Source organism: Fonticula alba (assembly GCF_000388065.1).
Source record: "Fonticula alba strain ATCC 38817 unplaced genomic scaffold supercont2.4, whole genome shotgun sequence".
Taxonomy (NCBI): domain Eukaryota; order Rotosphaerida; family Fonticulaceae; genus Fonticula; species Fonticula alba.
Genome location: NW_009242974.1, coordinates 2,924,757 through 2,934,771, shown reverse-complemented (window position 1 = coordinate 2,934,771; position 10,015 = coordinate 2,924,757). Strand labels below are relative to the sequence as shown.

General features: G+C 64.3%; 3 protein-coding genes across 3 annotated transcripts; all 3 read left to right on the top strand.

Moving 5' to 3' along the window:
- The first annotated feature begins 231 nt into the window (after positions 1-231).
- H696_03197 (hypothetical protein) lies at positions 232-1,637 on the top strand. Its single transcript, XM_009497081.1, has 4 exons — positions 232-692; positions 819-1,021; positions 1,180-1,304; positions 1,424-1,637. Exons 1-4 carry the CDS (start codon positions 346-348, stop codon positions 1,574-1,576), a joined length of 828 nt encoding a protein of 275 aa, XP_009495356.1. The 5' UTR covers positions 232-345; the 3' UTR covers positions 1,577-1,637.
- An 866-nt stretch (positions 1,638-2,503) lies between these two features.
- Positions 2,504-5,832, top strand: H696_03196 (eukaryotic translation initiation factor 2 subunit gamma). The gene is made up of 9 exons (XM_009497080.1): positions 2,504-2,721; positions 3,249-3,343; positions 3,459-3,520; positions 3,603-3,668; positions 3,842-3,957; positions 4,043-4,148; positions 4,296-4,673; positions 4,825-5,312; positions 5,602-5,832. Exons 2-9 carry the CDS (start codon positions 3,274-3,276, stop codon positions 5,648-5,650), a joined length of 1,335 nt encoding a protein of 444 aa, XP_009495355.1. The 5' UTR covers positions 2,504-2,721; positions 3,249-3,273; the 3' UTR covers positions 5,651-5,832.
- A 2,612-nt stretch (positions 5,833-8,444) lies between these two features.
- H696_03195 (Ras-like protein Rab-2A) lies at positions 8,445-10,015 on the top strand (the record flags this gene model as incomplete). The annotated part of the gene is made up of 5 exons (XM_009497079.1): positions 8,445-8,493; positions 8,607-8,746; positions 8,857-8,939; positions 9,128-9,401; positions 9,543-10,015. The coding sequence occupies 5 exons, from the start codon at positions 8,445-8,447 to the stop codon at positions 9,648-9,650; spliced, it is 654 nt and encodes a 217-aa protein (XP_009495354.1). The 3' UTR covers positions 9,651-10,015.

Below are 10,015 nucleotides of genomic sequence, written 5' to 3'. Positions count from 1 at the left end.
GGGGGAGGGGGATCTTGTTTCTTGGCAAAAGTGACATTGGGTCTTCGGCATTGGTCTGCATCGAAAAATATATGCCTATATACGTAGGGGTATTTTTCTGTCATCCTTCCGGCGATCTGATTCTTGGTGGCGCACCGAGCTCGGCCGATCACATGCTCAGCCGGAATCAAAATAACACCCATTCATAGTTTGCCCCGCTGATGTTCCCCCCGGGGGGGGGCCAGGGGAGCTGGACAACCCGTTTCCCCCCCCTCCCCCTGTCCCGCTTCGCCTGCTGCTTTCTTCCCTCCCTCCCCCTCTCCCTCGATCCTTCTCCCCCTTCCCCCGTGGCCTTCTCCTTCGATCATGTCCTCGCTGCCGGGATTCCACCTCTCGAGCTCCTCGCTGCCGCCCACCTCACAGAACGCCGGGGCCCAGGCGGGTAGTTCCGGCGACGCCGTCGTCGCCACCGGGACAATGACCCCCGGACAGCAGCAGCCCACCGCCGCGGCTGCTGCCCAAATGCGCGCCGCCACGGCTGCTGTGGCCGCGGCTGCTGCCCAGCCGACACGCAAGAATCCCGCCCAGCGTTCTGTCCGCAAGGGGCCAAACATTTATGGCCGGGTCAGCCTCGCTGCGCTGGCCTTCCTCTTTTCGGAGATCGTCAAAATGGCCAACGAAGCTGGCGGCGGCATTGAGAAGATCGAACAGCGGTGCGTCGCCCCGGCTCTCTGGATTCCCCTCCTCTCCTCCTCTCTCCGGTCTTCCTTCTCCTCTCCCCTCCCCTCACCGCGGCTGGCATGTCGAGCCCCATCACTGACTCCTCCCTTCTCCTGAAGTCTCTTCGAGGTGGGCTACTCGGTGGGCATCCGCGCCGTGGAGCTAGCATACATTCGTGGCTCCGGCCTTGGCGAACAGAGCACTCCCCTCCTCCGGAGCACCACCATCGTGGAGATCCTCCAGATCATTCAGACTGTCCTCTTTCCCATGCTGTATGGCACGCGCCTGGGGCCGATCGAGCGGGACACCTCGCGCAACCACTGTCCGTCCTTCAGTACCCCCTGCGCGCGTTTCCTCCTTCCACCCTTCGAGTTCCTCTGACTCCCTTCGATCTGGGCTCTTCTTTTTTCTTGTCTCGGCTCCCTTCTCCCGGACCTTCCCCGTCCCCGCCCCCCCCCCCTCCCCCCCCGGGCCCTCCAGACTACCTGATCGATGATGACCCGGTTGTCTCGCAATTTATTTCGGTCCCGGCCGACATGAAGGATCTCAATTGCGGCGCCTACAATGCCGGGATCATTGCGGGCTTCCTTGAGCGTGCTCAATTCGTACGCCTCCTGCTTTTTTCTTCTCTCCCTTCCTCCTTTCCCTCCGCCGCTTCTACTCTTCCCCCGGCCTCTCTTTGCACTGACTCGACGCGAGTCGCTCGGCGTGCGCACCCGCCCAGCCTGCCTCGGTGTCAGCCCACAACCACGCTTCCAAGGATCTCCCCAGCCGGACAGTCTACATGGTCATGTTCGAGCAGTCGGTGCACGATCGCTGCAAGCGCCTGGAATCCGGTGGCAGCTGGTCGCCTATCAACTCGCCAACCGGCCAGTAGCCATCAAGTATCCCGTGACCCTGCTCCATATCACAACGCAATAAAATGCCATTTCATTCTATCAAACCAACGCGCCCGCTTCCTGTCCCCTTTTCGCCTGGCGTGCGTCCCCTCGGGGGGGGGGGGGCTTGGGAAGGGGTGGTATGAACTCACACCCCGAGCACCGGGAACACCCCCCGTGTGCGCGTGCGTGCGTGCGTGGCCCTTGGGCCCGGCTCGTGCCCGGCCCGGGGTCCCCTCGCTCACCCGCGCCGCCTCTCGAAAAGTAGTCTCTCGCGTTTCTTGACCGACAGGCACGCCTTGCCGGTTTATGCAGTTCAGCATGCATGTGAGCAGCCAGCAGGGGGCTTACTCCCGGGGGGAGCCCGGATGCGAGGTCGCCGGAATCCGGTGTCGATGCCCGCGTGCGAAGACCGGTTCGCCACCGGCCTGGGGCTAGGGGATCTACTCGGCGGCCTTCCAATGTTCCGCGTTGGTGTGCGGGGCTGTTGCCTGGGCCACAACCAACCGGGATTCCGTGGTGCAGGGTCCGGCATGCGGCCGAGCGGCCGGCCTGGCAGGCGCTTCTAGTCTGGCCATTTGCGAGAGCGCGACCAAAGGCCGCCGGCAGGGACGCACGACTCTGCCGGCATAGGGTTCAAAAGGGGAGGGCCCGACGAGAGCCAACGCACTCATGGCACTTGATTTCTTGGCGGGGGTGGTGGCCCGCGAGGGGGGGGGGGGGGGGGGGGGGGGGGGGGGGCAAAATGAACATGATGGCGGGGGGGAAACGGCGGGAGGGAGGGGATTTTTGGGGGCAAGTTTGGGCAACGCGTGAGAGGGAGACCCCAGGGTGGAGGCGCTCCCGGACGGCGAGCTAGAGAGGGCAGGGAAGGCCTCGGGGTCTTGGGCGCTCCTTCTTGTCCTCGCCCCCCCCCCCCCCCCCCCCCGGGACTCATCCTCTCCCTGAGGGTCGGGGTGTTTGCCGGAAAGCCCTATGCCCCGTGTCGCCCTTCTCGTCTCTTCCTCGCATTTTCCCCTTTTTCGGTTGCCATCCTGGCCGCCCATCGACGCATTCGAGGGCCTCTCCCCTCTGGAAAAGGCCTCTCTCCCTCCTTTTCTTTCTCCTCCTCCTCCTCTTCCTGCTTTTCCCCTTTTCACTGCCTGTACGCATCTCGCCCCTCCGCCCTCCCTGCCATCCCCGCCATCCGGCATTTGCGCCTCGCTCCCTTGCTGCCTGGCACCCCCCCCCATGCCTTGGCAGCGCCTTCTTGCCTCCTCGCAGGAGGAGGTTTGCTTGTGTTCCGCGGTGTAGCCCTCTCTCTCTCTTTGGCCAGCTTCTGTTGTCCCAGCCGCGCTCGCTGTTGGCCTGCGCTACTTCGCATGCCGCAGCATGTCGCGGCATGTCGCACATGCATGCCCCCACCCCCCTCCACCGCACACGCACACATCTAGCTCGCCTGCCTCCCTTTTTTTTGGCTGCTGTCAAGACGTCAGACCTTGACTTTTGCCATGACGGGAGCCTCTTCGAGGCTGGTCGGATGTGATGGTCTTCCACTTTGGTGGTCGCGCCCTCACCTCCACCACCTCCTCCAATCGCCTCTTCGCCTTTCGCCTCTTCCCCTTCAGACCTCTCACTCTTCCTGACACCTGCCCCCCTTTGGCTTCCACGTGGTATGCTCCGCCCTCGCAGCTGCGCACGGAGAACCCACCACACGATGACTCCCGACCATGAGCTCACCCCCACCAGCCTCGAGGTTATCTCTCGCCAGGCGACGATCAACATCGGTCCGTCCCCTTGCGCCCTTCCTCCTCTCCCGCCTCCATCTCTCGACCTCCGCTCTCCCCCTCTCGCAGCCACATGGACTGACGCGCTCCTCCCTTTGACCCCTCCCCTCTCCAGGTGCCATTGGTCACGTCGCTCACGGTAAGTCCACCGTTGTCCGTGCCCTGACCGGTGTCCAGGTTCGTGCTTCTTGCTCCCCCCTCATGCACCCTTGCCTGGCCCTTTCTGACCCTCCTGCCCGCAATGGCCATATGCCCGCAGACCGTCCGCTTCAAGAACGAGCTCGAGCGTAACATTACCATCAAGCTGGGTTATGCCAATGCCAAGGTGCGTCGTTGTCTTGTTCCCCGCGCACCGCGGCACTAGAAAGAGGCCCCCACGCGGTCCCCCCCCCCCTGCCTACACACACGCACGCACGCCACTGTGTGGCATGCATCCTCCTCGATGGCGCCTCCTCTGACGCATGCTCCTTCTCAACCGTTTGCTCTCCACCTCCACAGCTGTACAAGTGCTCCAGCGCCTCTTGCCAGCGCCCTGGCTGCTATCGCGCCTATGGCTCCGGCAAGGAGGACAACCCCCCCTGCGAGGTGTGCTCCAGCCCGATGGAGCTGCTCCGGTGCGTCTCCCCCTTGTCGTTGCTCTTCGGCCCGCTGATCGATGGTCCCGACTCACCTGGCCTTCCTTGGCATGCTTCCCCTCAGCCATGTCTCCTTCGTCGATTGCCCGGGTCACGATATTCTCATGGCCACCATGCTTAACGGTGCGGCCGTCATGGACGCCGCCATTCTCCTGGTTGCCGGTAACGAGGTCCGTGCCGAGATCCATGCTCTTGCCTTGCCTTGCCTTGCCCCTCCCTCCCGGTTCCCTGGCCACTCTCCGGCGCGCCCCCCCCCCCCCCACTCACGCCAAGAAGAAAATGCCCTCCACCTTCCCCCGCCCCGCCCGGTCACACAGGAGTGCCCCCAGCCCCAGACCTCCGAGCATCTGGCTGCCATTGAGATCATGAAGCTCAACCACCTGATCGTCCTGCAGAACAAGATCGATCTCATCAAGGACACCCAGGCCGAGGAGAACTACCAGCAGATCCAGAAGTTCGTCAAGGGCACCTCTGCCGAGACTGCCCCCATCATCCCGATCTCGGCCCAGCTGAAGTACAACATTGATGCCCTGGTCGAGGCTCTCGTCAAGAATGTCCCGATCCCCGTTCGTGACTTCACCTCCGAGCCGACGATGATCATCATCCGCTCCTTCGAGATCAACAAGCCCGGTGCCGATGTCAACTCCCTCAAGGGTGGTGTGGCCGGTGGCTCCATCCTCAAGGGTGTCCTCAAGGTGCGTGCCCGCTTGCCGTGTGGCGGCCTGCCGGGGGGTTCTTCTCTTCGTGCTAACATGTTCCGCCCCCTGCTATGCTCTCCGCTCCTTGCTTTCCGCTTCTCCGCCCCCTCCTCTCTCTCTCTCTCTGCCCCTTCCCCATTTGTCGCAGATTGGCGACGAGATTGAGGTCCGCCCCGGTATCATCGAGCGCGAGGCTGGTGGCTCCTTCGTGTGCCGGCCCATCGTCTCCAAGGTTGTTTCTCTCTTCGCCGAGTCCAACGAGCTGCTGCGCGCCGTTCCCGGTGGCCTGATTGGTGTCGGTACCAAGATCGACCCGATGCTCTGCCGTGCCGATCGCCTGGTCGGCCAGGTCCTCGGCCGCAAGGGGTCCCTGCACAGCGTCTACGATGTCATCACCGTGGATTACTTCCTGCTCCGTCGTCTGCTCGGTGTCCGTACCGAGGGCCGTGGCAAGGCCACCCGTGTCCAGCGCCTGGACAACGGTGAGATCCTCATGGTCAACGTCGGCTCCACTTCCGTCGGTGGCCGCATCACCTCCATCAAGGGCGACACCGCGGTCATTGCCCTGACCAGCCCGGTGTGCACTGAGATCCCGGCCAAGGTGGCCCTCTCCCGTCGTATTGACAACCACTGGCGGTGCGTCTTTGCCATGCTCATCTCCTCTCGCCTCCTTTTCCATCCATCCCCTGTGCCTGTGCGATGGTCTGCTTATGGCGGGAAATGCCGGCCCCCCTCCTCTCCCACGCACAGGGATATTTGTTTTTTTTCCCATCAAAAAAATGCCCACACACATGGGGGCCCTGTTTGCTCGGGCGTATGGCCCTCCATGTGGCGGTGTCATATCTCCCCCTCATTCCCCCCCCCCCCCTGTCCTGCTGTGTATGTTCCACTGACATTCAATTTCCCCCGCCCCCCGATGATCCAGCCTGATTGGCTGGGGTGAGATCAAGGACGGGAACGCCATCCTCCAGTAAATGCCGAAGGAGGGGAGTGCGCTCTCGAGACACCTAGATGCCCTCCCTCTTCTGGTGCGCGTGTGTGCGCGCACTGGCGCGCACGGCACGTACCCGGGGGGCGAGCAGGAACCCGCCGCCGCACACACAAACACATTTGCCCCTTTTTTTTGTTACACATACACCTATATGTTCACAGAGAACGGGCGTGTGTGCTTCTGCAGAGGGATCAGTGTGCGCCCCCTGGCTCGGGATGGCCAGCAGGGCGGGGGCGGGAGGATGCTGGAGGCGTGGCGAGTTGGACACACAAGAGGAGCAAAAGGAGAAGGCACGCATTCGGGCTCGGGAGATGAGAGAGACAGAGAGAGAGCGATGTCGGGCGAGGGAGTTCCCGACGTGGACGCCTCCTCGGCTGCGGGGCCTGACTTGTGCGAAGATTGGGTCTCCAGCCAGGCGGAAAGAGGAGAGGCGCCCTTTCCGGCTTCGACGCACCCTCTGGCAAGCCCCCCCCCCCCTCGCCCCCGTCCGGGTGAGCACCCCAGCCCGCCCCCCAGCCCGCCCCCTCAGCCCGCCCCCCGCTGAGCCAAGTATATCGGCAAGGAGGGGGAAGGCCGTGTGGGATGCTCCTTTCCGGGTGCGGGGCAGGTCTCGTGCGTGGGCCCAAGATGTAACCCTAAATGAGGGCTGGGCGTGAGGTGTGATTGTCGCGTGATACCTCTCGCATTTTTGGGCTCCTCCGCAACCGCCGCAGAAGTGACCTTGCGCTGTGGGCGGGAGTCCCCCCGCCCCGCCCCCTCCCCCCCCCCCTCGTGCTCTGGCACCTGCCTAGGGGGAGAAACCTGTGCCCTGGCTGGGGACGGTCAGGTTGGTCCCGCGCCCCTGCCCCCCGGGGGGGGGGGCGGTGCGTTCATCCAGAAGAGCGTTGTTCTTCCTCCATCCTTTCCTCCCCCGCTGCCTGCCTGGACGGCCCGCGGGCTGGGCACCTCTCTAGCCGTGTTCGCATCTCAAGCAGGGCAACCCCATTCGCACCCCCCCCCCCCCGGCATCAGTCCGTTTGGGTGTGTCTTCTCAGCGATTTTCTTGGCATGCTCAACCCGCCGCCTTTTCGTCCCGGCCGACTGCGTGTTCCCCCCCCCCCCTCACTCACACACTCGCCGCCTCCGGGGCGAACGAGGCCCTTGCGCTCGTGCGCGATCGGGAAGAGCCCAAGCCTGACGCGTGCGCGCGGCGATGCATTCCCCCACCCCCGGGGGTGAGGGGTGTGTGATCGACAGAGCTGATTGATCGCCGCTGCCCCCCCCCCCCCCCCCCCCCCCCCGGCCCACCCCCCCGCCCCCCCGAGGCCGCGGCACCAACATTGTCTCTTGCATAACTGCGGAGAGGCGCCGCCGAGGCGGGGGCCTGGGCCAGTGGCGCGCAAGAGCGTATGTCAGGTTTTTCCACACGCCCGAGCACCTCGCAGCCCCACAGACGCGCCCGGGGGGCGAGGGGGCGGGGGCGGGGGGGGGGGACACCCGAGGAGAGGCACAAAAGAGGGGTCAATGTGATTCCCCAAGCCACGGCGCCCCAGGCCCGTATCCGCCCTCGCCCCCCCCCCCCGGGGTGGGGGCAGGGGGCTCTGGAGCTCGCCTTTCGGGAAGGCGCCCGCCGCGGGGCCTGAGGGCTGGACGGCGAGGGGGAAGGGGGCGAGGGGCGAGGGAGGGGGGGAGACAAGCTTCATTTGTTCGTACCCCCCCCCCCCCCCCCCGCCCACCCAACGCAGGGACGCACGCACACGAAGCGCCAGGCCGCCGGACAATGGAGGCAGCGGGGGACGGGGCCTTTGTCTTGCGAAGCGCTCGGGCGTAAGTCCACCCTGTTCGCCAGGTAGCACATCGGTGCTGGCGCGGTAGATTACACCAAGGTCGGGAGGCGCGCGCGCGATGCCCATGAGGGCCTGCAACATTAACCATCCCCACGCCGGTGTGTCCCCGATCCCAGTGCGCCCGTGGTCAAGGGACTTGCGAGGTGGGGGCCAGGGTATCGCGCGGCCTCAGAGGGGTCTAGCACCGGGGGGCGGGGGGGGGGGGGGGGCCCCCCGGAGAAGAACCGTCTCTCGGCGCATGCTTCTTCGTGTCCGCCGGCTTCTCTCTTGGTCCCCGTCACCGGAGAAGACGCGGGGCCCGAGCAGGGCGGAAAAAAAAACAAGCCACCCGCCGGAGCACAAAACAGCGAGAAAAATAACACCCGGATCTTTGGCGGTGGTTGACAAAGGCCCCAAGTACGCAGAGGGCACCGGGGGGGGGGGGGGGGGTGTTCTCCCGACAGTAGACTTTAGCCCCGAGAGGGGTGTGTCTCGCCCCCAGGCCCGAAGGCCGAGAGACGGCGAGACAGACAGATAGACGCCCTCCGCCAGGGGGGAAACGTTGAGAAGAGCGCTCAGGCAAAGCTGCACGCTGTCGAACGCGGGTGGTCGGGGGAAAAAATAACATTTCCTCCAGGCCCATCCAGCTTTCTCAGCTCGAAAGGTGGGGCGGATGGTTGCTGGTGCCCCCCCCCCCCCTGCTCGCCACCACCATCCAAGCCCCAGGCCCCGGGTGATCCGATGTGTGGGCCCGGGCCAGGAGGCCGCAATGTGCGCCGGCGGGGGTACAAGGCAATCCTCACTGGTCGGGGCCCAACCTCCAGGGGGTGCCACCTCAAACACACTCTCCCCCCTTTAGCATCCCCCTCCTTTCATTCTCTCCCCTCCTTCCCTGTCCTGCACTTCTCCACCTCTTCCTCTCCCCCCCCCCCTCCGCATCCCACCTCCCCCCGTCCTACCCCCATCTCGACCATGTCGAACTACGCCTACCTCTTCAAGTACATCATCATCGGTGATACTGGTGCGCGCCCTGTTCTTCCTCCCTCCTCGGTCGCCCCTCCTCCCATGGCCCCACACTAACTCTCCCCCCTCCCCCCCCCCTCCCTCCTCTGTGACTTGGCTTCCGTCTCACAGGTGTCGGCAAGTCTTGCCTGCTCCTGCAGTTCACCGACAAGCGCTTCCAGCCGGTCCACGACCTCACCATCGGTGTGGAGTTCGGCGCGCGCATGATCTCGATCGACAACAAGGAGATCAAGCTCCAGATCTGGGATACCGTGCGTCTTTCTGCTTCGATCATCCTCACACCCTTGCCCCCTCACACCACCTTGACACTCACCCTCCTGCTGCCCCGCCCCCCATAACCAATGCTCCCCTCTGTTGATAGGCTGGCCAGGAGTCCTTCCGCTCCATCACCCGGTCGTACTACCGCGGTGCCGCTGGTGCCTTGCTCGTCTATGACATCACCCGGTCCGCGCCACACCCCACATCATTCCTTCTCCCCTACCCCCTCCTCCTCTCGCTCTCCTCCTCCATTTCTTGCACTCGCCTCGTGCTCTCCCCACTTTCGATCCCCTCCCCCCTTCCTTCTGCATGGCTACCCCGTACTCGCACTCACGCTCCAGCTCACTTGCATCCTCCCCGCTGGCCTTCCATAGTCGTGAGACCTTCAACCACCTGGCCTCCTGGCTGGAGGACGCGCGCCAGCACTCCAACTCCCAGATGACCATCATGCTGATCGGTAACAAGAGCGACCTCGAGAGCCGTCGTGCGGTTCCTCGCGAGGAGGGCGAGGCTTTCGCCCGCCAGCATGGTCTTTTCTTCCTGGAGACTTCGGCCAAGACCGCCGCCAACGTCGAGACCGCCTTCCAGCAGACTGCTCTCGACATTTATGACAAGATCAACCAGGGTGTTTTCGACGTGACCAACGAGGTATGTTCTCTCTCTCTCTCTCTCTCCCTCTCTCTCGCTCGCTCGCTCGCTCGCTCGTCGCACCTCATCCTTACTGACATCGACCGACCCCCCAAATGCACGGATACACCCTCCTTCCTCAACAACGGCCATGCCCCACAGTCCAGTGGCATCAAGGTCGGGCCCTCCCACGGCGGCTCGACGCCGAAGGGGAAAGTCGATCTTGGCGCCAGCGAGAAGGAGTCCGAGGGCGGCTGCGACAAGTGCTAATACGCAGGGGTTCCCTGCTGCTTTACTTGCTCACACTGCCGACCCAAAGCACTGTTGCTCCTCCTTCCCTCCCTCCTACACTGTGCATATGCATTGATGGCCCATATTACCCCCCCCCCCCCAATCTACTCTTCTCTCCCTCCTTCGATGGCCATCGCTTCACAATTGCACACGCCGCCTCCTCTTCAGAATGTCCCCCTTGCGCACGCTCGTGCGTATGTGTGTATCCGCGCGTCCGCGTCATGTGTTTGCCGTGAATTCTCCCATCCCACCTGTGAGGGCACTTCCGCATGCGTCCATACACACACGCGCGCACGCGCGCACGCACGCGCGCACGCCCGCATACACACACACACACACACACA

Coding starts and splice junctions, on each gene's coding strand:
- H696_03197 (XM_009497081.1), top strand. CDS start 346: ATGTCCTCGCTGCCGGGATTCCACCTCTCGAGCTCCTCGCTGCCGCCC. Junction 693..818: donor ATTGAGAAGATCGAACAGCG/GTGCGTCGCCCC, acceptor CTTCTCCTGAAG/TCTCTTCGAGGTGGGCTACT. Junction 1,022..1,179: donor GGACACCTCGCGCAACCACT/GTCCGTCCTTCA, acceptor CGGGCCCTCCAG/ACTACCTGATCGATGATGAC.
- H696_03196 (XM_009497080.1), top strand. CDS start 3,274: ATGACTCCCGACCATGAGCTCACCCCCACCAGCCTCGAGGTTATCTCT. Junction 3,669..3,841: donor TGGGTTATGCCAATGCCAAG/GTGCGTCGTTGT, acceptor CCACCTCCACAG/CTGTACAAGTGCTCCAGCGC. Junction 3,958..4,042: donor AGCCCGATGGAGCTGCTCCG/GTGCGTCTCCCC, acceptor GCTTCCCCTCAG/CCATGTCTCCTTCGTCGATT.